Genomic DNA, 26,800 nt, shown 5'->3' with positions numbered 1-26,800 from the left:
AGGGAAAAGGAACAGTTTGGAAATATGCCAGAGCACTCTGTTCTTCTCAATAAGGTATGCTTTCAGAGCTGATATAGTTTGGCTGTGTGTTTCTGCTTAAATTGCGTGTTGAATTGCAATCCCCAATGCTGGAGGTGGGGCCTGGTGGGAGGTGTTTGGGTCACAGGGGTGGATCCCTCACAGCTTGGTGCTATCTTCCCAGTAATGAGTTCTGGTGAGATCTGGCTGTTTAAAAGTATATGGCACCCTCCTGCTCAACCCAACTTGCTCCTGCTTTTCATGTGAAGTGCCTGCTCCCACTTCACCTTCCACCATAATTGAAAGCTCCCCAAGGTTTCACCAGAAGCTGAGCTGATATGAGCACCATGCTTCCTGTAAAGCCTGCAGAACCGTGAGCCAATTAAACCTCTTTTCATTATAAATTACCCAGTCTCAGATATGTCTTTATAGCAACGCAAGAATGGCCTAATACCAGAGCCTAACCTACCTGGGAAAGGGAAATACCCAACTTCAGCCCATTTTAGCCATCCTGCCCAGCTTAAAGGGGGAAAAAACTGAGACATACTTTTGAAGTTAACAGTCCAGAGGCACAGGCTCAGTGAAAGATTGAGACTTACCCATAGGGTTTAGAATTCTCCCCCTCCCCAACACCTTCTCATCGTATCACTAAAGGCCTGTTTATAGCAGTTTCTTTTATCTAGTACATTACAGTTAGCCATCAAGAGAAACTTACAAGACATATTAAAAGGCATTAAACACTGTTTGAAGAGGTATGGCAAGCATGAGAACAGACTCACATATGGTAGAGAGGTTGGAATGGTCAGACCAATAATTTAAAGCAACTATAATTAAGATGCTAAGGACTCTAATGGCTAAAGTAGATGACAGCATGCAAGAACAAATGGGGAATGTAAGCAGAGAGATGGAAGTTCCAAGAAAGAACCAAAAAAATGCTAGAGACCAAAAACTGTAACGGAAATGCAGAATGCCTTAGATGGGCTTGTTAATAGACTGGACATGGCTGAGAAAAGAATTTCTGAGCATGATAATATCTTGGTAGAAACCACCAAAACTGAAAAAGCAAAGAGAAAAAAAAACTGAACAAAAACACAGAACAGAGTATCTAAGAAATGTGGGACAACTACAAAAGGTGTAACAGACATACAATGGGAATTCCAGAAGGAGAAAAAAGAAAGGCACAGAAAAAATATTTGAAACAATAATGACTGAGAACTTCCTCAAATTAATATCAGACACCTAACCACAGGCTAGGAAGGTCAGTAAACACTGATCCTGTTACATGTTTTATTGTGCTTATTGTTGTCTCAGTCTTAGTTTTCACATTAGAAACTTTTAGGGAACTTGCCCCAGAGGAATTTCCCCTGCGGGAATGTTCCTTTAATGTAGTTCCCAGTGCAAGGCTGCCCTTTATACCTACAAAAGTAGGATCCCCCAGGTGAGACCCAGTTCCCCAATAACTAGGCCGTGAAATCTTTTCTTCAGCCTTCATCCCCAGTTACTGGGGAGTTGCTGTCTACCAGGTGCCATGTGGGTATTCATAGACATTGGCCCGTCTGTCTTCATCACGCTATGAAACAGGTGGTAGGATCTCTAGTCTGCAGCTGAAGTGTGCCCCCGGATGTAACTGGGATTAAACCTGGGTCTGTAGATGCCACGTGCAAGCTCTTTCACCTGAGCCAGGTTGTTTCCTGTCTTATCTCCCATATTCCTCATCCAAATGACTCTCCAAGACAGGGGAAGATGGAGGACTCCAGAGAGGAAGTAGAGGAGTTAATAATCAATCCTTTATGCTCTTTGTGTGGTTGTATCTTATCCTTTCCTCTTTTAGCAGGGGATTTATTTAACAAAGAACATTGGAATTACCCTTGGAGTCTGAAGCCTAAGCTAAGAGTATACTAAAGTGCTTTATGTTCATTGCAAAGTACCAGAGTTGTGCAGAAAGGGGGCAGGCTGGGACTAGATGGCTTCAACAAGGACAGCCATGGTGAGGAAGGGTCACTCAACTTCCAGGCCTGGCTCTCCCTCATAACAACTGAGTGGAGGTGGGTTTGTGCCTGAGCTGCGTTTTTGGTGGCATGCTGGAGCTGACTCATATCAACTGGTGACAGCTGATTGTGTGAATCTCTTCTCAACTTGGTGGTAAGTACCTTATGGAAACTGGCAAATGCTATAAATCAGGGTTTTTTTTCTCCCCCTGGAGAGCTGGATTTAAGCACTTACCAGCACACTACTGCTCAGTTTCGTCGTCTAGAAAATGCAGATGGTAATACTCATCTCATAGAACCATGGGGAGGTGTCATGTATGTGAGCATTTTGCAAAAAGCATGACGTGTATGTGGGTCAATAGGATGATGTGTGTTTATATATAATTTTTTATAATTCTTACATGAAAAGCTGTGTCTTTTTTTTAGCTGTATCTTTGCAGAAACAGGAAATAAATTTCAATCAGGGCGTGATAGGACACGTGTAGGATAGATTCCCAGAGAAATAAGATGGATAATGCGAGACTATTAGCTGATCATGGGATGACCTTTGAAAACATCAAGGCTGAGGGGCTTCTTCTCATTGGCTCCAGGGTCCTGAGGACCAAAGCCCTGTCATTCATTGAGAGGATCCGGTCAAGCATTTTCCATGGTTTTCTTTGAGGAACACCAGTGGCAGTGGCTGTGGTGAAAGAAGCCAACAGACAGGCAGACCTAGATTTGAAACCTGCTTTCTCACTTACTACCTGGTTGAACTTGGGCAAATTCCCGAGCCTCTTCAATCTCAGTTTCCTCATCTGTAAAATATGGTACCTCCCAGATAGAGTTTTGGGAGACCCTTGGAGTGGGGTAGATTCTACTGGATTTCTGTTAGTTCCGTTCTCTCTCCTGGGCTTCCTCAGAATTCTGTTCTTATATCATGGTCTTAGGACTCCAGTTAGATCCCTAGTTTGCAGAATATGGCTCCAGATTGTGGAGAAGAATCTGGAGAAGAATTGTACAAGAAGCTCGCTCTGTGTAGTCCGACCTAGAATGTTCTCTATGTGCCTCTTCTACTGAGTTATGACACAAAATATTTATTGAGACTTTGCTGGGTGCTCAGGCCTTGAGGAAGTAGAATCATAATAGCAGTCACTTGTTAAGCATTCTATGTGAATTAATTTAATCTGCATATCAGCCCTAGGATATAAACAGTACAGTGTGGCAGAATAAAGATGATCATGCACCCTTTGACAATTCTCCCATCAAAAGTCTATTGCCTCTCTCCCTGGATCTGGGCTAGCCTGTTACTTCTTTGAGCAATCAATAAAATAAAGCAGAAGTGACACTATGCCAGTCAACAGATGTAGCTTTTAAGAGAACTGACAGCTTCTGCCTGGACTCTGGGAGCTCTGAGTTGTCATGTAAGAAATCTGATGACTGACACCACCATACTGGAGAGACCATGTGGAGAGGCCTGGACACTATATAAGGAGGGAGAGAGGCCTAAGAGGAAGACAGGCCTGGGTGAATCCAGCCTTCCAGCTATTCCTGCCAAGGCACCAGGCATAAGCAAAAGTGCCTTGGACCCTCCAGACCAGACCAGCCCGCAGCCGAATACCACTAAGTGCCCTAGTCAGTGCCAAAAAGAGCAGGATAATCACCCAGCTGAGCCCTGCCAAATTCTTGACCCACAAATTGTGAGCTTCAATAAGATAGCTGTTATTCTAAGCCACTAAATTTTGCAAATGATTTGTTACAAAGCAATAGATAACTGGAACCATGCTCACCCTCCTTTTACAAATGAAGAAACGGAGGCACAGAGAGTTGAAGTGGCTTAGTTAAGATCACACATTAATTAGTAAGTGGTGGGGACAGGATTTAAACCCCAGAAACCTGGTTCCCAACATGAGTTGTTAACACTGTGTCGTACTGCTCTTGAGTTGAAAACATGTCTCTGCTTGCAGGGAGACTTCTGTTTACTTTGGGATGCAAGAATCACGCTACAGAAATAGCAGTTATGGCAGAAATAGAGAATTATAGAAGACATTCATTTATTCACTTTAAGGACACTAGGCCCTAGGGATACAGGGATGATTATACTAAAATGATGTTAGGATTTTACTGCAGTCAGAGGAAGGACCCCCACCACCCCACAACACTGACTGGTGAGTGACACCCCAGGGGAACAACTCTGAGGGGTGAGGACATTTGAGTTGTGTCCTGAAAGATGAATAGAAGTGTCCTGTTTGGAAGAGCACACAAGGTGGCAAGATAGTCCACCCAAGTGCACAGAGTGGCAGAATGGTGGGGTGCCTCCTGGGAGAGTCCAGTGTGGCCGGTGTGGAAGGGAGGGAAAGCCGAGAGCAGGAGCATCAGCTGGAGCCACTCGCAGGGCAATGTGCATCCAAGGCTTGAAGCTCAGCCTCTGTCTAAATGGCTCTGGGGAACCCCAGCGAAGGACATTAAGTGTGGGGGCACGATCTGATGTGCCTGCTAAACAGAAGCCCCCCACCCTTGGGGGTGTGAAGGCTGGAGTGCAGGGGAGGTTGCCGAGGATGAAGACCAGAGGAAGCTCCATGGCAGCAGTCTGGTGGCAGCATGGCGGGGCCAGACCAGGCAGTTATGGCAGGCATGGAGGGGAGGGGACATGCCCCAGACATATTTAGGAGGAGGACTCTTGGGCCTGGTTGCAGAAATGGCATGATGAAGGAAGAGGAGCCAGTGGTTGCCTCAGGGGTACCTGGTGTCAGGGACTGTGGGACAGCATCACCCCAGGCCCAGGGAAGAGCAGTTAGAGGGACAGCTAGGGACGCGGTGAGCGTCGGTGCCTGGGAGAAGGAGAGCACCCCCCTGGTGCCTGTGACGGAGTGGGTGCTTAGCAAATACTTGACAAGGAAGATCAAATGGACCCCTGGGTCTGGGTCTCTGGAGGGAAGGAAGAGTGCAAGGTAGAGATTTGAGCGTCACCAGCACAAGGGCGGCTGGAGGGGTGAGATGCTAAACTACACCACATCCTTCCATTGTGTTCTTGACCTTTGGACTGAAGAGACCTGTTTCCACCTCTGTTCTTAGAGACAAAGCTACTATACAAGTTGTATAGTTCCTACAGCGCTGTACAACTCCCATCTTGTCGCTAAAATGGGAGTTGAGTTAGATGACTAGCTAGAGAAATCTATGACTCTATGGATATAATTGCTTGGGAGCTTTGAGCCCTGACCCCGGGCAGTCACAAGGAATGTACCCATGCCAACTGAGAGGCTTCTCTTTGCAGCCACAGTGATGTTACCATCCCTGACCTGGGGCATTTGTAGTGATTCAGAGAGCCCCCAGTTCTATGCCTGTGGTGGATTTAGGGATAGGAGCAGTGCTCTAAATAACACCCCTTGCTTCACCACCTGCGCTCAGAACCAGTGAGGAAATAGACAAAGGTGAGGAAGATGCAGATCAGTGTCAGCTTTCTTAGCAATGGGCTGAGCTGAAGGATGCAGTGTGGGCACATGATAAAAAGGAAAATGAATAAGGAAATTGAGAGGAAGCCTCACAGTTAGAAGGGGATGTAGTTGTGGGATGCAGTTAGGGCATAATCTAGTGCCCTAACACGCACCCTCTTTGACTCTGCTCCCCGGAGCTGCAGGCCTCCCTGTCCCAAGGGCTGGGGCTGCCCCAGGATGCCTAAGGGGAGTGGGAAGAAAGCTGCACCCTGACCCCAGCAGGCTGGCTATTTACAAGCATGGATCAGTAGCATCTCGAAGCAAGTGAACTATCAGTTGCGCTGAGACTGATCCCTTGTTCTTGATTTCACAACTCATTTCCTGGCTCTTGGTGTCTCTGCACTGCTGGTGAGGAGGATGGAGCGTGATTCCTCTGAGACTGAATCATGGGCCTTGCTGTCTTCCATTGAATTCAGTTCCAAGCACTGATTTCGGGTACCCACTATGTGCCGGGCAGCACGCTAGGTGTTGGCGTCCATGGCACTCCTGGTCTCCTGCCAGTTCACTCGAGGAGCACAAACTGGTTCTCTCTCTAGAGTAGGGTGTCTGAAACACGGCACTGTTGGCATTTGGAGCTGGGTCATTCTTTGTTGTGTGGACTGTCTTGGGCATAGGAGAATGTTAGCAGCATCCCTGGCCTCTGTCCACTAGATGCCAGTAGCATCACCCTCCGAGTTGTAACAATCAAAAGTATCTTTACATATCACCAAATGTCCCCCTGGGGGATCAGTTTGCTCCTCGTTGAGAACCATGGCTCTAGGGCTGTGCCACCCAATATGGTAGCCAGGGGTCACATGTGGCTAGTGAGCTCCTGAGATGTGGCTCAAGTATATTGAGATGAGCTGTGAGTGTAATATACACACTGGACTTTGAGCACTTAATATGAAAAAAGTGTGAAATGTCCTATTAGTAATTTTTAATATATTTATGATATCTTAAAATGACAATATTTTGGATATATTGGGTTAAATAAAATATAGAATTGGGATTAATTTTACCCATTTCTGTTTACTATTTCTAATGTGGCTATGAGAAAATTGATATTGCACACATGGCTCACATTCTCTCTGGGTTCTAGAGCCACACCAGCCCCATGTGGTGGGTGATGGCACAGACTGCAGAGACAGACCCGCCCAAGGCCACGTCCTAGCCTCGCCGCTTCCTAGCTCTGTGACCTTCAGTGGGCTACTGAGCTTCTCTGGGTCTCACAGTGGCGGTCACTTTCTCCAAGACCTCAGATCAAAGTTCCCAAACTTGCAGGGGAGATGGTGAACTTTGTAAGATTCTGATGTTGAAGCTGGTATTTTCTGGACATTCTTGGAGGTCCTTCTGTGGCACTCAGGGCTGTTGTCACTACCAAGGTGTTACCCATCTCCTTTTCCCCCGTCCCCTCTGCTCCCAGAGAGAACAAAGCGTTTTTTCTCAATGGGTCCAGTCAGACATCTCCCCGGCCCTGCGGCGTAAGCGGGGAGCAGGTGGGATTGCTTTCCCCGACATGCACCTCTTTCCAGGGTGACGCCTTTACCCAGCATCTCCCCCCACTCCTTCCACCTCCCCTTCCCCCAAAAATCTCCCCAGCCTGGTTTCTCTTTGTTTAGCCTTCCCTGACACTTGGCAATTTGCAAGTCTGTCCAACGTCTCCCCTTCTGTTTTGGCATCTGAACCTATAAATAGCTCCCAAAGTCCTGACTGCATTGTGACAGTTTGTACGCTTGCACGGTATTCCTTTTCTCAGACTTTTAAAAAGCCACATCTACGCACTTGCTCAATACAGAAGAGCAGATTCCAAAAAAAGGAATCTTTTATTATAGCATGAACAATGTAGTGGGGAGTCGCCTCAGCGTGACATGCTGCTTGCAGCAACGACGAGCCCCGTGAAGCATGCGAGATGGTCCAGGCAAGGTCCTGGACCCAGGATGGTAGAAAGAAGTAAGGTCTGGGCTCTGCTCTCTGGAAGCTTCATACAGGGCCAGAGCTGGGCCTGTAAATAAATCATGATGTGCTGTAATCAGCTGTAAAGTCGGCTGTGTGCCCAGTGCTCAGGCCAGTGGGAGGGGCCAGAAGTTCTGCCCAAGAAGGCCTCACCAAGGGATCACCTGGGGACTGCCCAAAGACAGGGGAGATGGTGGCCCACAGGAAAGGCATCGCTGCCGACAGTGAGGCAGGGACATGCCGATTGCATTCCTGTAGGAGGCACTGGGACATCCTTCCTCCGGCCTGCGCCTCCTCTCTCAACAAAAGGTACCTGCTCTACTGGCTGGTGGGCCATGGTCACAACTTGGCCACAGCCTTGGGCCAGTCACTTAGCCTTCCTGAGCCTCAGTTTCCTCACCTATTAAAGGTAGATAATGGAGTCATCATGATGATTAGAAGTATAGAGACTGGCACAGTCAGCACTTATTAAATGGAAGATGACATTATTATTATTATTATTATTATTATTATTATTATTAAAACTTTGAAAACTGTAACCCTCCATGACTCCTCAGGAGGCTCGAATCTGTGCAAAGCCCAGTGCTGGGAATTTGGGAGAAGGAGGCAAACAATGACAGTTGCCATTGAATCAGAATCTGGATTCCAGAGAGCTCTAGAATCCAACTCTGGAAAGCACTCGGGCTGATCCCCTCTCTCAAGCTGATGATGTGCCACCTCTGGACCTCAGTTTCCCCATCTTCTCCATGGGGAGGGTGCAGAGCTATCCCTTAGAATCCTTCCATTCTGGCTTTCAGTGGTTCCCTGTCCAGGGCTGTAACCTGGGGCATTTGGAAGCGGCCTTGCTTGACCATGGCTGCTGAGTGCTCCCCATCCCTTTCCCATTGGCCTCCAGCCAAAGGCCAACTCAGGCAAACTCACTATGCCCTACTCTGCACTGCAAGCCTGCATCGCACTCGGCCCAGGGCCCTGGTGGGTGGAGACCAGGGGTAAGGAGGGATGATCTTACACTGAGAGCTGCGGACTGGACAGGTGTTGGAGCCTTAGAGAGGGAGACTCAGGCAGGCTGGAAACATACAAGCTCCAGGGCCAGCTCCAGAGGCAAAGGTGCCATCCCAGATCGTCAGTAACAGCCAGCGAAAGAGAAAGGATGCTTTTTTTCAGCACATTTGCCCAATCGGCATCCTCTTCCAGCTCCCTGAACCCTAACTCACCCTTTGCACTCCCCACCGTTCAGCCCCCCGCCCAGGTCTTGGAGATCTCTATGCTGTCTTTTGTGGAGCAGCTGCTGTCTTGCACTCAGAGCCTCTGTCGGGGAGGCCTTCAGCCTTTGCGCAACAACCCAGAAGGTGTGGGAGGGGCTCAGTTACTCTTCTCCTCACCTGGCACTTAGAGAAAGCAAGTCTCAGAGTCTCATGGTATGTGATTGGTGGACCCAGGGGCCTGCACCCAGTCTGTGCTGTCCAGGTTTGGATTCTGCCTGGAGCAAAAACAAGAGCTTGCCCATGCCGTGTTGTGGTCCTTACATGGTTGCGAATCTCAGAGAACACAGGAGCCACTCAGGCTGGCATGGGGTTGTTTGCTCTTCTCACTTTTGGCAGCTTCTACCCTCTGCTGGTACCAGCAGTGCTGGCAGCCCTGGGCTAGCAGTGCCCTTTCCTCAGGCAGGAAAGGGTGGTTCTCTAGCATCACCTCAAAGCCAGTGGGTGCCAGGGCTGGGCCTGGAACCAGCGGTTCCCCAGGACTCCAAAGAAATTGCTATCTTCCCCACTTCTACCCCTGGGAACACAAAGCAATTTCCATCTGTTTCAGAAAATTGTGCCTTTGGATAGTAAGCCCTGTGATGGCAGCAGACATTCCTTTCTCCACCTCAGCCACAAACTGGCCAAGTGGTGGTTCCCGTGGCAACTGCGGTGTTGCTGGGCAGCCAGGGACCCTGGCCAAAATGTAACTATGTCCTTCAAAATGGGGAAGGAGCCTGCCCCTTGCAGGGGCCTGCAGGATGGCCCACAGGCTGGCCAAGGGGGGTGGGGGCCATGGAAGAGTGGACATGGCCCTGAAGGGCCTCACTTCCCCATCCCCAGCCCATGGGGCCCTGCAGGCGCCCCTTCCTCCCAAAGGTCCCCTCCTAGCCAGGTGTGAGGGCATTTTTTTATTCCAAGCATTGAGCCCTCTGAAAGGTCAGAAACTCCCGTCTCCTGTAGGGGTGGTGTCCAAGCCTTCCTTGTGTCCCTGGATGACAGTTTCCTCCTGGGGCAATCCTAATCTCTCCATTGTAATCCATCCAGTGCTCATTCCGTAAGCATGCATATTGAGGCCTTCTGCATGCAAGATTTTCCTTAGATAAAATCAATCGACGTCTCTCTCACCCTACCAACCAAATGTTCAATCATCAAAAGAGAATGAGCTGATTGTTTTTGAATCTCTACCCACCCCTCTCCACCAAGAAAGAATTACAGGTAGGTCCCAGGGCCCATATACCGGCAGGTTCCCTGTTACCCTTCTAACTGTGAGGCTTCCTCTCAATTTCCTTATCCATTTTCTTTTTTTTTTTTTTTTTTTTTGAGATGGAGTCTCCCTCTGTCGCCCAGGCTGGACCTCCTTGCAACCTCCACCTCCCAGGCTCAAACGATCCTCCTGCCTTAGCCTCCCAGGGTAGCTGGGACTGCAGATGTGAGCCACCATGGCTGGCTAATTTTTGTATTTTTTGATAGAGATGGTGTTTCACCATGTTGCCCAGGCTGCTCTCAAACACCTGAGTTCGAGGGATCCGCCCACCTCAGCCTCCCAAAGTGCTAGGATTACAGGTGCGAGCCACCACTCCCTGCCCCATTTACTCTTCATTTCTACATACTATGAGCACATTAAGTCCTTGTTGATGAGTAAATACATAATGAAAAATGTCCTAGCCAAAGAGAAACTCTGACCAAGCCCTTCAAATGGGAGTCAGAACTGGAAAATTTATTAACAACTATTGTCGATCAAAATGTGTTAGAAGTGAGATCTCTGGGGTTAACAAAGCTGTCTGCTAAAATGAAACATTGGGTTTGTGTTTCACAAGTATGTGTATACTTCAAAAATAATGATCCTTGGCAAGGTACATCCTCGTTCTATGCTTTCATATCATGATCTGTTCCTTCTCAAAGCAAGGATCAGGCTTGGATTAACAAACGCTCACACTTCATTTGTTAGCAAAGATAAATGAGACTGTAATGAAGGCATGTGTCCATAGGCATTCTTTCTCTAGTGCCAATGTGATGAAGGACAAGTTTTCATTTGTTGAATACATTAGCCTCAATCGCTGGGAACTTGTAGTAATTAAAAGTGGGCATATCTGAAATTTACCTTTGCACCATCTGTGAAGAAAGCATCTACGAAGGGAAATAATAGTGTCAATAAAATTACAGAGAGGACTTTGGCCTAGATAAGAATAATAACTGGTTAAAGGCCCACAATTCATTAATGATATCAATAGAGAGAAGAATTGACCATTAAAGCAGATTGGGAATGGCCCTATTGAATCATTTATATAACACCCATTGTGTGCCTACTATTTTCCAGACAAGCTTGGACAGCACTGTTTTATTCTTAAATATTGGAAAGACCCTGTTAAGAGGATGAAAAGACAAGGCCAGATGCAGTGGCATGCACCTGTAATATCAGCTACTTGGGAGGCTGCAGTGAGAGCATCCCTTGAACCCTAGAGTTCAGGACCAGCCTGGGCAGCAGAGGGAACCCCAAAGCCAGTCTCAAAAAAAAAAAAAAAAAAAAAAAAGGAGGACAAAAAGACAGACTACAGAATGAGAGAAAACATTTGCAAATCACATATCTGACAAAAAAAATGTGCATCTAGAATATATAAAGAACTCTCTGCCAGGTACAGTGGCTCATACCTGTAATCCCAACACTTTGGGAAGACAAGGTGGAAGGATTGCTTGAGCCCAGGAGTTCAAGACCAGCCTGGGCAACATACTGAGACCCCATATCTATAACAACAACAACAAAAATTAGCTGGGCATGGTGGTGCATGCCTGTAGTCCCAGCTACTTGGGAGGCTTAGCTGAGAGGATTGCTTAAACCCAGGATGTTCAGGCTACAGCGATCCATGATCGCACCACTGCATTGTAGTCTGGGTAACAGAGCAAGACCCTGTCTCAAAAAATAAATAAATAAATAAAGACAAGTAACCCAATCAAAAATGGACAAAGGATCTGAGAAGACATTTTTGCCAAGAATATATGGAAATAACCAATAAACACACGAAAAGACTCAACAGCACTAATCATCAGATATGCAAATCAAAAAACCACCATGAGATACACTTCACACCCACTAGGGTGACTATCATAAAAAACATGGACAATAACAAGTGTTGACAAAGGCGTGGAGAAATTAGAATCCTCATACATTGCTGATGGGAATATAAAATGGTGCTGTCACTTTGGAAAACAGTTTGACAGTTTCTTAAACATACACAATTGCCATATGACTGAGCAATTCCACTTCTAGGTATATACCCAAGAGAAGTGAAAACATATCCACACAAAAACTTGTACACAAATGTTCATAGCAGCGTTACTCGTGTAGCCAAAATGTGGAAACTACCCAAATGTCCATCAACTGATGAGTGGAAAAATACAATGTGATATATCCATACAGTAGAATATTATTCAGCCATAAAGAAAAATATTCAATTAGAAAATGGGCAAAACACATGAACAGACATTTCTCCAAACGGGATACACAGATAGCAAACAATCACATGAAAGGATGTCCAACATCATTAATTATTTGAGAAATGCAAATTAAAACCACAATGAGATATCACTCTTCACCTATTGGAATGGTTAAAATAAAAAGTAGGGATAACACTAAAGGCTGGTGAGGATGGGAAGAAACTGAATCACCCCTGCAATGTTGGTGGGAATGTTAAATGGTGTGGCCTCTCTGGAAAGGAGTTTGGCAGTTCCTTTGAAAACTAGAGGCTGGACATGGTAGCTCATGCCGGTAATTCCAGCGTTTTGGGAGACCAAGGTGGGAGGATTGCTTAAGGCTAGGAGTTCCCCATCTCTACAAAAAATTTAAAAATTAGCTGGGTGTGGTGGTGCATGCCTGTGGTCCCAGATACTCGGGAAGCTGAGGATCACTTGAGCCTGGGAGGTTGAGGTTGCAGTGAGCCGTGATGGCACTACTGCACTCCAGCCTGGGCGACAGAGTAAGACCCCTTCCCCAAAAAAGGATAGGAAACTACAGATGGCCTTACCACATGACCCAGCAATTTCACTCTTGGGCATATATCCCAGAGAAATGAAAACACATTTTTCACACAGAAACGTGTATGCCAATGTTTACAGCAGTTTCATGCATAGTAACTAAAAACTGGAAACCATCCAAATGTCCTTCAGTGGATGAATGGCTAAACAAACCCATGCTACATCCGTGCTACAGAATATTACTCAGCAATAAAAGGCAATGAACTATTGATTCACGAAACAACTTGGATGAACCTCAAGGAAGTTACATTGAAAAAAGCCAGTCTTCAAAAGATACATACTTTGTGATTCAACTTATATGACATTTGTGAAATAATTCGATCATAGAGACTGGAACAGATTAGTTGTCAGGCCTAGTGATGGGGAGGGGGTAGATGTGGCTATGAAGGGATAGCACAAGGGAGCTCTGTGGTGTTGGATGAGCTAAATATCTTGATTGTGGTGACTGCACGAAGCTACCTATGTGATAAAATTACCTAATACTATACAAACACACACACACACACAAATGAATACATATAAAACTGCTGACATCTGAATGGCGTCTGGGGATTGCATCGAGGTCAATTTCCGGGTTTTGACATTGTGACCGATGTTACCACTGGGGGGAACTGGGTGAAGGGTACACAGGACTTCCCTATTCATTTATTTGCGACTTCTTGTGAATCTATAAGCATTCCAAAATAAACCATTTTATGAATACAGTTATTTATTTTAATAATTAAATAAATATTTGAGAACTGGCAATGTACCAACCACCATGGTATATGCTGGGGGTCCTGTGCAAAACAGAAGATGCACATGCAGTCTCTGCTCTTGACAGTTCATTTGCATTACTGAATAATAAAACTGAATTTCTGTCTCTCTTTTTTAGCATTTTTTTTTTTGAGACAGAGTCTCTCTCTGCTGCCCAGGCTGGAGTGCAGTGGCACGATCTTGGCTCACTACAACCTCTGTCTCCTGGGTTCAAATGATCCTCCTGCCTCAGCCTCTTGAGTAGCTGGGATTACAGGCACCTGCCACAATGCCCAGCTAATTTTTGTATTTTTGATAGAGACGGGGTTTCACCATGCTGGCCAGGCTGGTCTCGAACTCCTGACCTCAGCTGATCTGCTTGCCTCAGCCTCCCAAAGTGCTGGGATTACAGGCGTGAGCCACCGTGCCCAGCTTCTCTTTCTTCGCATTTTTAAAGTTGTTTATTAAATTATACAAAAAACTTGCATTTTAAAAATTTATTTATTTTAATTTGGGGGTACAAGTGGGTTTTGGTTACATGGATAAGTTCTTTAGTGATGATTTCTGAGATTTTGGTACACCTATCACCTGAGCAGTGTACACTCAACATGTAGTCTTCTATCCCTCACCCCACATGCAGCTTTCCCACCCAACTCTCCAAAGTCCATTCTATCACTCTTATGCCTTTGCGTCCTCATAGCTTAGCTCCCACTTACAAGTAAGAACATATGATATATAGTTTTCCATTCCTGAAAACCTGAACCTCTTTAAAAGCAAAAACACCTAATCGCTTTCAGTTCTTCATGGATGTTCCGTTTTGATGTTGAGATTGTGAGTGCCAGGAGCTGGGCTGGCATGTGTGTACCCAGCATCTCTACCTGCCCCAACCCAGCCTTGAGGGTGAGTCACTGGTGAAAGGCTTCCTTTCTTCTGAGCCGGGGCAAAGTCTGATTGTTGTCACCTGCTGTCAACTTGGAGCGCACTGGGTTTGGCTGCCTGGTGCCTGTTCTCACAGCTCACCTCTTGTTTACACAGGGTCTGGTATGTTTCCCCTGAGGCTTTTGTTGAGGGATATGGAAGAATGTACTCAGTGTGACAAGTCTCAGGAACTGCTGGAGCTGGCAATTTTGTTGGGAGGAGCAGGCTGGCCGGCTCCCTGCCCAGGGCAGAAGCGGGTGCTGGTCGGCCTGAGGCTGTATCAGATCTGTCTTGGCAGGTTCATGGGTGATGTGGTCTCCTGGGCAGTAGGTGGCATGGGGGCTTTTCAGCTGTGTTAGTAGGGTTTTGAGCTGCTACTGAAAGCAGCGTGAGCTGAGAGGACACTGGAAACCAATGGCCTTTAGAGAAAAATCTTGACTATGTCTCTGCTTATAGAAGTCATATACGCTCATTATAAAAAATCGCAGGAAAACAGAATGCAGGAAGTGAAATTCAGTGTGTGTGTGTGTGTGTGTGTGTGTGTGTGTGAATGTTTCTGGTTTAATAACAGCTTTATTCAGATGTATTTATTTAATATATCAATATCTTTTTATTAGATAACAGCTTTATTCAGATGTGTTTATTTAATGTATTCAATATCTTCCAAGATCAAGGCGCTGGCAGAAAAAAAATTAAGTATTAAATATCATACAATTCAGCAATTTAAAGTATACAATTCAATGGCTTTTAGTGTATCACAGAATTGTGCAACCATCCTCACAATTAAGAACATTTCATCACCTCAAAAAGAAACCTTGTGTTGCGTAACAGTGTGAATGTACTCAATGCCACTGAACTGTACACTTAAAAATGGTTAAAATGCTAAATTGTGTGTAATTTATAGTTTACCATTATAAAAAGAAAGAATGAATGAAGCCCATACCATTTAGCTAGCATCCCTCTATCTCCCCCTACCCCCAGCCCTAAGCAACTGCTAATATCCTTTCTGTCCCTGTTTGTTTGGCCCGCTCTGGATCTTAACACCTGAAGGCCCCTTTCGCCCGACTGTTCTTTACGGGTCCTCACTGTGTGGCAGGCATGGTGTTGGGCTCAGGGCAGGGGACAGGAAAAAGTGAGACCGTTCCTGCCCCAGCTGTAGTCCAAGAGCCCCTGCCTCTCACTCACGGTAAAACATACATGTGGCATTTCCCTGATGGGCATTTTGGGCAGCGTACCCTGTGTGTGGCTTTCCGATGGGAGAGGGTGGAATCCCTGGGAAACAAAGGCTTTGGGGTAGAAGGTGGATCTAGAGCTGGACTCTGGAGGTGCAGGGATTCTCTGCGCAGGACAAACAGCATGAGCAGAGGCAAGGAGGTGGGAGTGACGACTGTAGGAACAGGAGAGAGGGAAGAAAATGCCCAGCCAACAGACAGGGTTTCTGTTGAGGAGCAATAGGAAATGAGACCCAGTGGGTCCGCAAAACCCTTTCCTTGCACCCCTGCCTCGCACCACATTGCCTTGCATGTGTAAAATGACAGTTTAGTAATATTCCCATTGACTGAACACACGGGCACTGTTCCAAGCCACTCCCATGGCATAATTTATTTCATGCTCACAGTGATGTTTATGAGGTGGTGTAGTCGCTTCTTATGGCTGCTACTGCAAATTACACAAACTGGGAGGCTTAGAACAATATAAACTCATTCTCTCACAGTTCTGGAGGCCAGAAATTGGAATCAACGTGTGGACAGGCTTGGTTCCTTCTGGATACTGTGGAAGCATCTGTTCCATGCCTTCCTTCTGGATTCCGGTGGTTGCTGCCAATCTTTGGCATTCCTTGGCTGGCATTCCTTGCATCACTGCAATCTCCATCTCCATCTTCCCATGGCATTCCCCTTGCTGGGTCTGTGTCCCATGCCCTCACATGGCCTTCTTTGTTTTGGAGACAGAGTCTCGCTCTATCCCCCAGGCTGGAGTGCAGTGGCACGGTCTCACCTCTGCCTCCCGGGTTCAAGCGATTCTCATGCCTCAGCCCCCCGAGGCACCCGCTACCACTCCTGGCTAATTTTTTTTATTTCTAGTAGAGACAGGTTTGACCATGTTGGCCAGTCTGGTCTCAAACTCCTGACCTCAGGTGATCCACCTGCCTCGACCTCCCAAAGTGCTTGGATTACATGCGTGAGCCATCGCACCCAGCCCATCACATGGCCTTCTTATGAGGACACCAACCATTGGATTTAGGGCCCACTCTCATGCAGTATGGGGTCAGCTTGGTTACATCTACAAACACTCTTTCCAGATAAGGTCACATTCACATGTATTAGAGATTCACACGTATTCACATGTATCACATTCACATATCTTTTGCAGGAACACAAGTCAATCCTCAACAGGCGGGTACTTTACTACCCCTGTTGTGTTCGTCTGTTCTTGCATTGCTATAAAGAAAGGGACTGGGTAATTTATAAGAAAAGAAGTTTAATTGGCTATAGTTCTGCAGGCTGTACAGGAAGCATGATGCTGGTATCTGCTCAGCTTCTGAGGAGGCCTCAGGAAACTTACAATCACGGTTTAGGGGAAAGGGGGAACAAGGTGCCTCACATGGTGGGAGCAGAGCAAGGTGGGGGGCAGGGGCCACACACTTTTAAACAAGCAAATCTCATGAGAACTCTATCAGAGAACAGCACCAAGGGGGTGGTGCTAAACCATTCACAAAGGACCCACCCTCATGATCCCATCACCTCCCACCAGGCCCCACCTCCAACACAGGGGATTACAATCGCACTTGAGATTTGGGTGGGGACACAGATCCAAACCATATCACCTGTTTTATAGGTGAAGAAACTGAGGCACAGAGAGGAGAAGCAACAACCTCGGGACATGCTCACGTGCAGGTGGTGTGGCCTGGGAACCCACAGACAAGACACCCAGCCAGTGCAGTACAGGACAGGGGGCAGTCTAGAAGCTAAGCCCACCACCGGTCAGAACAAAGGATTGTTTGTCTTGTGCCAGTCTGCACTCACCTTTGTTCTAGAAAGGTGCGAGGCTGTTTGTTGGGACTTCCTCAAGTCCGAGGTGTCCCTTTGGGGCCCTAGAGGGAAGGGCCATCAGCCACATGTAAGAGGTCCAAGACCCTGTCCATGATGCCCCTGTGGCCTTTACCCCTCTAGAGTGTCTTTTCCAGACAGACTTTTAGTAAACATTTATCAGTCTCCCATGCACTGTGCTGGATGCTAAGGGAGACTCAAAGATGGACCAAACCCTGCCCCAGCATACAGGGTCTCCCCGTGTGTGGCCTTCATGTGAAGGGATGCTGTTTGCATAGTCAGGAATGGAAAGGTGGCAGAAAGGGCAGGGACTGGGGCCAGGGGAGAGGTTTAATTGCAAAGAAACAAGCATGAGCCTTAAGAATTACTTATGAGTTTACAAATCTGGGGTTTTAGCAGTAAAACAGTAATTGGGCCTCTGCACCTAGCACCGTGTTGGACCCTGGCTGCCAAAGTGAATAAGCCCTAGTTCCTGCACTAGCAGCTAACCCAGCAAGTGGACTAGATACCAAAGCCTTGTAAGGATGCTGTTTCAGGAAGGGAGTCCAGGGCTTTGTGTAAAGTGCCAGGGCGCACAGAAGGGGGCGTGACTGACTTTGTCTTCAAAGTTTATCTGTGTGCTGCAAAGATCAGGCCGTGCCTCAGTGGGAAGGAAAGCCGCTGATTGTTGAGTGTGCCTGGTATGTAGGCTGGGCTTTTTGTGTGTATTACCACTAACCCACTCCAGGCATTCCTGAGGAAGGTCCTTCCTTCCCTTCCCATCTTACAGATGGAACCTCTGTCTCCCCTCCCTGCTGCCAGAAGTCTTTTGGCCCCAGCCTCCCTTGGCCACACCTGTGCTGCCCCTTGTGGAAGGAGTCAGCAATGCACCAGATGCGGGCACTAGGTGGCACTGGGACGCCTGGGGTATCCTGTGAATTCCAACACCACCAGCTAGGGTCTCTCAGACTTAAGTCATTTGTAGGCATCCTCCAAATACCTCCTGTACCACCATCTAGTTAATATTTTATTTAAATTCTCTTTTAAAATTTTGTCTCTATCTCCTTGCCATAGACAAATATAATTTTTTTAATTATGTGAACTGTTAAGAACAGTGTTGGCCAGGCGCGGTGGCTCAAGCCTGTAATCCCAACACTTTGGGAGGCCGAGGTGGGCGGATCACGAGGTCAGGAGATCGAGACCATCCTGGCTAACACGGTGAAACCCCGTCTCTACTAAAAATACAAAAAATTAGCGGGGCGTGGTGGCGGGCACCTGTAGTCCCAGCTACTCGGGAGGCTGAGGCAGGAGAATGGCGTGAACCTGGGAGGCGGAGCTTGCAGTGAGCCGAGATGGCGCCACTGCACTCCAGCCTGGGGGACGGAGCAAGACTCCGTCTCAAAAAAAAAAAAAAAAAAAAAAAAAAGAACAGTGTTTGATATGCAGAAAGAAGGCAAATATAAAAAATGAAGCTAATCGAACACAACATGTTGGTTCGCATATCACTATAAGCATCTCACAGACCTCTAAGGCTGTGGAGTGCTGTCCTGGGCTTTGGAAACAGGTCCGCAAACTGATGTCACCTATGTGCGTGTGGCTTTAGGGAAGAGCTCCTTTCCCTTTACAGGTGGAAGGACAGAGGCACTGAGGGGGGAAAGGGTGCACTCTAGGCCTCATTGTCTGTTCCAGGCTCAGAGCCAGACCTGGAAGCCGGGTCCTGCCTTCCCTCTCCATCACATGGAAACTAGAACCTCAGGAGACCAGGACCACAGGGGGACATGCACGTGTTTCCTGGCCCCTCTGGAGCCAGAGAGCACTCATGTGGGGCTCCCACGTGCAGGGAGCATGACCATTTGAGTGTGAAGATGAGTCAAGAGTTGTGGGGCAGGTGCCTGTGGGGCACTGATGAACAGTGGGACCTCCAACAACCTGCTGAGCCTCTCTGAGCCCTTCGCCCTGGCTCTCCCAAGCAGGGCAGAACATGGTGCCATGTTCTCCGCTGGTCAGTCTGGCCCCAGCTGCAGGCACTGACGGTGGCATCCTGGCACCCTGCCCCTCCGAGGAGCCCCATCCACCTTGGCATGGATTTTGAACAAATGCTTTGATCCCTCTTCCTTGCCAGAGCTGTAAAACATCAGGGTAGCCCTTGCCCTTGGGTGAGCTGTGCAGCCAATCAGGTTAGGTTCTGAGAGGCCCTGGAGATCTGGGTGACAGGCCAGTGGCCCCACTTTAGTGCCCCAGACCCATGTTCCTCCTGGAAGCTGAAGCAGAAGTGGGCAACACCCTTCCTCCTGGCCTCTCCTGGGCCTCAGAATTGCCAAATTCTAAGACTGTTGCTTGGGATGACTGTGATCTATTAAATGTTTAATTCTGCATTTACAGTCTAGAACCTTCTGTGTTATTTTGTCAAAAATGATGAGTGTATATTAACACCAGCTATCCTAATAGTGATATGGTTTGGCTGTGTCCTCACCCAAATCTCATCTTGAATTATAGCTCCCATAATTCCCACAAGTTGTGGGAGGGACCTGGTGGGAGATAATTGAATCACGGGGGCGGTTTCCCCCATACTGTTCTCCTGGTAGTGAATAAGGCTCACGAGATCTGATGGCTTTATAAGGGGAAACCCCTTTCACTTGGCTGTCATTCTCTGTCTGCCACCATTAAGACGTGCCTTTCGCCTTCCACCATAATTATGAGGCCTCACCAGCCACGTAGAACTGTGAGTCCATTAAACCTCTTTTTTTAATAAATTATCCAGTCTCCAGTATGTCTTTTTTTTTTCTTTCTTTTTTTTTTTTTTTTGAGACAGAATCTCACTCTGTTGCCCAGGCAAAATGCTGTGGTGGGGTCTCGGCTCTCTGCAACCTCCGCCTCCTGGGTTCAAGTGATTCTCCTGCCTCAGCCTCCCAAGTAGCTGGGATTACAGGTGCCTGCCACCACGCCGGCTAATTTTTTGTATTTTTAGTAGAGACAGATTTCACCATGTTGGCCAGGCTGGTCTTGAACTCCTGACCTTGTGATTCGCCCATCTCGGCCTCCCAAAGTGCTAGGATTACAAGCATGAGCCACTGTACCCGGCCCGGGTATGTCTTTATCAGCAGCGTGAAAATGGACTGATACAAGTAGGTAATACCCTGAAATCTCAGTGGATTGACAAGGAATTCCATTTCTCACTTACCTAAGGTCCAGCTGGCAGCTGATGTGTATGGGGGCCGCATGCAGCCCAGCGTGGGACCCAGAATGAGTGCGGCAGGCACGCCCCCGACCCCATCCCTGCCACCTCCTTCCCCCATTTCCTTGGCAGGATACTCACCTCACCCAGGTCCCTTCTTGTCTCTCCCCAGTATTGTACCTGGAAGGCTCAGCTCTTGTGTTTGAGGACATCTTCAGACTGATTGCATTCTACTGTGTCAGTAGGTGAGTAGACCCGGCCCTGCAGGAGGTTATCTGGTTGCAGCAAACATCACATGCAACCCTGGGTGGGTGCAGGGGACTTCACAGGGAAGCCCCAGAGGGAGGGGTGAGGCCCAGAGGATGCAGAGAGAGGGCACAGGCCCCTCTGGGAACCACAGGGGACATGTTGGCTCTGAGGCTTTCTCACACTATCTGATAAGAGCCCCTCCCTTCCACACCTGCCCCTCTGGCTCACTGCCTGTCTCCCAGCTTCCTGTGTTTTCAGCTTCAAGGACAGCCTGGAGTCCTGCGTGGATCAGGCCTCCCATTGCAGGAGTTCTAGAAGAAACTTCCTGTAGGGGCAGCAACAGGGGCTGATCCCCCTTCATGGGAGGTAGCTTATGATTACTAAGCAGCTGCTGGGTGGAGCGGGTGTCTGCTAACCACCTTGAGAACTGCCTGTTTATTCATAACTGGTTTGGGGTCAGTAAGAATTTAAAAATACACTTGGGTGCCGTAAGTCAATGACTTAAGCTATGGGACCTTGACAAGGGCTGAGTAGAAATGGGGTGGTATGTGTTGGGGTCCAGCAGCGGGCTCCAGGCCCACAACCCCTGCTGCCTCTGAAGAAAACCATGCTCTACCTAGAGCACCCCTCCCCACCTACCAGGACCCTCCTGAGTCCAGATGGGCAGGAAAAGTGAGGCTGATAATGTCACCGGTGGAGGGTGTCCAGGTTCTTGGTGTCTTGAACAGAGAATTGGACAAAACGCACAAAGCAAGGAAGGAATGAAGGGGTTTATTGAAAATGAAAGTACACTCCACAGTGTGGGAGCGGGCCCAAGCATAGGGCCTCAAGGGCACCATTACAGAATTTTGGGAATATTAAATACCCTCTAGAGGATTCCACTGGTTACTTGGGGTACACCCTATGCAAATGAAGAGGATGAAGTAAAGTTACGAAGTCTTTTACTTGGCCTACACTGTATGGAGAGGATATTTCCTGTTATAACTGAAGTGTGAATCATCCTTATGTTCCCTGCCTGCAGACCCTATTTTCCTGCCTCATCTCTTCCCTGAGAGAGGTGATCCCCATAAATCTTTATAGGAGGCAGAGGGACCAATGGTCTTTTTTTTTTCTGTAACTGCTTCATGCTGGCTTGGGGTGTAGTCCCTACCTATTGGGGATCAAGGAACTCTCACCCTGCTCTGTATAGTGGAGGCAGGGTAGCTTCTTGTTGGCCAGGGTTGGTGTCTTCACCTGCAGCTGGCTGGAACCTTTGTTGCCTGTTCATCTGAAGCTTGATGGTCTCTATGCGAGAGGAAATGAATTTGGTTAAAAGATTTAATGGGAACTTCAGGGGGTGGATACCTATGCTGTCAAGAATGTTTGTTACAGAGATTTGCAGGAGAAAAGAAGAAAACCTGGTCTGTTCTAAAATCTATGTGTTTCCTTAAAGTCTTAGCACCAACGACACCATTTTGGTTTGGTTTGTTGGGGCCTAGTGCATGAGCTTAGTCCAAAACAATGGCCTCCCAGAATTTTGTTTAACAAGTTCCTGGCCAGGCACGGTGGCCCACACCTGTAATCCCAGCACTTTGGGAGGCCGAGGCAGGTGGATCACCTGAGGTCAGGAGTTCGAGACCAGCCTGGCCAACATGGCGAAACCGCGTCTCTACTAAAAATACCAAAAATTAGCTGGGCATAGTGGCGGGCGCCTGTAATCCTAGCTACTGAGGAGGCTGAAACAGGAGAATTGCTTTAACCTGGGAGGCAGAGGGTGCAGTGAACCAAGATTGTACCATTGCACCCCAGCCTGGGCAACAAGAGCAAAACTCCGTCCCAAAAAAAAAAAACCAAAATAAATAAAAAATTTCCCCTTTTTGGTCAGGTTCTCACTTACGTGAGAATGTGATCAAAACTTAGGGCCTAGTGCCGCTCTCTGTTACCATCATTTTGGGTTTCTGGTCTTACTTAGCCCATCATTCATAGGTTACGGTGTCCTCATGGTCACATATTTCTTTCAGCTCCTGTTATTCCAGTTGGAGAGAGACCATATGACATTCTAGGGATGGCTGCATGCAAGCATTTAAAACCTTTGAGAGAATACAGCCCAACAGGGTGACTATCACTATGACTATTGGGAGGATAATAGTAAGAAATTGGAATATGCTCCTTACCCAAGGTCCCCACAAGCCAAACCTCCTAAAATCAAAGAGACCAAGGAATGACTTAACTAAGCAGTTTCTTTGTTAATCCCCTAGCACTGAATTTCTATAATCTTCATTTGATGTATTTCTCCATAGGCCACATGTGCCAGCAGCTGCACAGATAGGTCTTTGTTCAGCCAATTCTATCATCACTTTCACAAGAAAATTTAAAGTCTGTTGTGTAACTGTAGCCTTTACAGTAGAATGTGCTGTAGAGCCTGTCATAAGGGATATATTGCTAATCACTGCTTCTTTTACTTTAAAACATGGAAAAAGGACCTAATAAATTATGGCCTTCTAGAAGAGTGAAGGCCTCCTGGCAGTGATATCTTTAACCCGTGATGTGGGTTAAGAGGAATGAACCAATGTTTTGTTTCTGACTGATTATGAGGCAACCATAATGAGGTACCATTAAAGTTTTTTTAACCTGCATTGGGCCTTTATCCTTTATCCATCAAAGTATAAGGTTCTTCATGTATAAGGCTGGCTGCAAACTCCTTCGCACATAAAAGTACACCCCATAAGTGCACAAAACAGACCCCTTTTCCACTTCTATTGTTCATAGAGGCATAAGCAAGGGAAAATATTCAAAGATAAGAGTTTCATGATAGTGGAGGCCTTAATCTGTGAACTTGGGAAAAGCTGTTCACATCAAGGATGCCATCCTCTTCTGGGGAGAAATCCCCCTGATTAGCCTTACCCTGAGGGTTCCAATGGGTATACAGTTCCAAGAGTATGGAGGGACCCTTCACAGTTTTGAGATTATGAACCCAAAGTTCCAGGTCCTGAAGTTTTGTTGCAATGTGGATGGCAAGGACAGTCTTCCTCTGATGTTCTCAGAAGATCTAAACTATAAAAAGCTTTTTTACCTGGTGAAAATACACTATAGACTAATAAACTACTGTTATAACATCTGCTCTCTCGCATGGGAAAGCTTTTATACAACCAGAACACATGCATTGAAAATAACAATTGAATGAAATCCCTTTGTAAAATGTTTAAGTGGCCTACCAGGTGACCAATTGTACCTGAAGCTTTAATTGTTTTCCCAGGAATATGGGATCAAACATTGGTTAGTAATTTATAAGTCACTACATTGATGTATTCAATTTGGATCATTTTTTCTTTTCCATGTTGAGTCATGGAATGCAGAACTCTTAATAATAAAAGCTTTAAGGACTTAGGAAGGACAAGGTGGCCATCCTGGTTCTCCACGAGGCCATGCTTAATTAACATTAGACTTATATTATCTTGGATACTAGTTGTTTTTCCAAATTAGGTACATAGCACTGACAAGAAAATTTGTTTTTTTTGTGGTTTATAATAACTTGGCATAATAATCATAATTATAATTGATAGTGTATACTTAGATATTAACACTTTAGAAATCCCATACAATTTTGTAACACATATTAGTATTATTCACAAAAATATAACCTAAAGAAGATCGAACATCATTTTGGCAATCTCATGTACCTAAACATGTCAAATAATCCTGTTTACCTCCTTTCTGGATGTTTTCAGGGGCCCTCTGATCCATCCAAAAAATCAGGCATTAGGAAAGACAATTTTGAAACTGAAGTTTGATTTTGGAATTCCAGAGTACCATAAATTATTTATTTTGCCAAAATGACTCAGAAATTTTAAAGAAGTAAAAACCTTTTATAACCTTTTACAAAAAAACACACACACACATTCTACTGTTCTTATGCACCTTGCATGTAAAACTGTTTCTAGTAGTCTTTTTTTTCTGAGACGGAGTCTCACTCTGTTGCCCAGGCTAGAGTGCAGTGGCGCAATCTCAGCTCACTGCAAGCTCTGCCTCCTAGGTTCACACCATTCTCCTGCCTCAGCCTCCCGAGCAGCTGGGACTACAAGCACCCACCACTGCACCCAGCTGATTTTTTGTATTTTTAGTAGAGACGGGGTTTCACTGTGTTAGCCAGGATGGTCTCAATCTCCTGACCTCGTGATCTGCCCGCCTCGGCCTGCCAAAGTGCTGGATTACAGGCGTGAGCCACCACACCTGGCCTCTAGTAGTCTTAACTGCATGTTATAATGGCGAATTTTAAAGTAAAACCTGCTAAGTTATGTTCTGATAAAGTTTGACTATTTCCAGCATAGCTAGAAGTGTGGCCAACTCCGCACGTCCCCAGGCCTTACCTAGCTGGAAAGCAGGCAAGTTAAACAATTTTCAAAAGCCAAAGAAGCAGCTTATGACCTTCAAGCATTTAGCAAACCCATTATTTGAACATAATTTGGACCACTTGTTTACATTTTGAAGACATTTATATTTTACCAATAATCTTTAAAACTGTCTTTATTTCCCAAAGATTACTCAAGTCACATGAACTAAATAAAAGGCATTACATTTTTCACTTTTCCGACAAAATATTTGACTTAAGCTTTTATTATTATTAAACCAATTAATGTAAAACTTTACAGAGGAGACAAACAGTGACTTTTCCTTTATATTTAACCAGTTTGCACAGAGAGAAAGAAGCCAGAGACTGACTAGTAAGAAACTCTCTCCCTTTTGCTGGCATGCCAGGTTTCTGGGTTCTCTATCCCTGAGTGGCCCTAGCCACCCTGCCTGACCATATGCAAACAAACACATTGCCATAAATTAAGAATATTCACAAATAGTTTACAAATTTTGGAGACATTAGGCAGAGAGAGAGAGAAATATGACTTAAATTCTATTTACAAGAGTATACTCAAGGCACTTAAATTATCAGGAAGCCTAAAATCCAAAAAGTTAGTTTAAAGGTAGAAAGGTGGTGTGCTCCATTAATTCCTGTGGGCCCGACAAAGGTAGCTTTGGAATTCCAGATAAATGGAATGAATGATGACTTGCTAGAAATACATGGGAAACAAAATAACTATTCACAGAACCAAATAAAAGCCTTCCACTAGGAACTAAAAAGAAATCATAGTTTTATACATATGGATACACAAGCAAAGCCAGAGGAGAATAAACAGCAAGTGAATGAAAACTAGAAGCCAAAAACAAATAAACAGGAAACCAACCCTAAATTTTCCTACTCAATTTACCCTGGAGGCTACAGTGTTACCTAGGGCCCCCAAAAACCCACATAATGAATATTTTAATCCCGACACATAATTCCGTATCCTTAAGTTCACCAATATTTTCATACAGCCTGTGCAATTAAGAAATTCACTTTAGGCACATGGCCAATAAGTACTCCAGCACTATCCATGCAAAACAGTAAACATAGTGAAGCAATGCAAGCATGTATGTGAGATTTGGCTTTGCACTAAATCCAGCTTCATGCTTAACTATATTAAAAAAAGAATTGCCAGGCCAGGCACAGTTGCTCATGCCTGTAATCCTAGCACTTTGGGAGACCGAGGCGGTCAGATCACCAGGTCAGGAGATGGAGACCATCCTGGTTAACACGGTGAAACCCCGTCTCTACTAAAAATACAAAAATCAGCCGGGCGTGGTGGCACACGCCTATAGTCCCAGCTACTCAGGAGGCTGAGGCAGGAGAATGGCGTGAACCCGGGAGGCGGAGCTTGCAGTGAGCCAAGATCACGCCTCTGCACTCCAGCCTGGGCAACAGAGCGAGACTCCATCTCAAAAAAAGAAAAAAAAGAATTACCAACTTCCGATGCATTTTTTTTACAATACTTCTTGTTTTACTGTCGATGAAAAGAGTCAAACTCTGTAAAATATTTTAAGAGATTTATTCTGAACCAAATATGAGTGACCACGGCCCATGACCCAGCCCTCAGGAGGTCCTGAGAACATGTGCCCAAGGTGGTTGGGGTACATCGTGGTTTTATAGATTTTAGGGAGGCATGAGACA

General features: G+C 46.3%; 1 protein-coding gene across 5 annotated transcripts in view; it reads left to right on the top strand.

Moving 5' to 3' along the window:
* RIN3 (Ras and Rab interactor 3) overlaps positions 1-26,800 on the top strand; it is a 168,895-nt gene that overhangs the window by 76,043 nt on the left and 66,052 nt on the right. For 4 of the 5 annotated variants that reach the window (XM_032134717.2, XM_058429493.1, XM_032134718.2 and 1 more), the window contains one exon: positions 20,708-20,780. In XM_032134717.2, coding sequence (XP_031990608.1) covers positions 20,708-20,780 — 73 coding nt within the window. Of the gene's footprint in view, positions 1-20,685; positions 20,781-26,800 lie in introns of all 5 variants that reach the window. The other variant, XM_058429494.1, reaches the window with a different exon arrangement.

The sequence above is a fragment of the Hylobates moloch genome, unplaced genomic scaffold (genome assembly GCF_009828535.3).
Source record: "Hylobates moloch isolate HMO894 unplaced genomic scaffold, HMol_V3 SCAFFOLD_16, whole genome shotgun sequence".
In the NCBI taxonomy this organism is placed as follows: domain Eukaryota; kingdom Metazoa; phylum Chordata; class Mammalia; order Primates; family Hylobatidae; genus Hylobates; species Hylobates moloch.
Note: the sequence above shows the minus strand (reverse complement) of the source record. Positions and strands in the feature narration are given on the sequence as shown.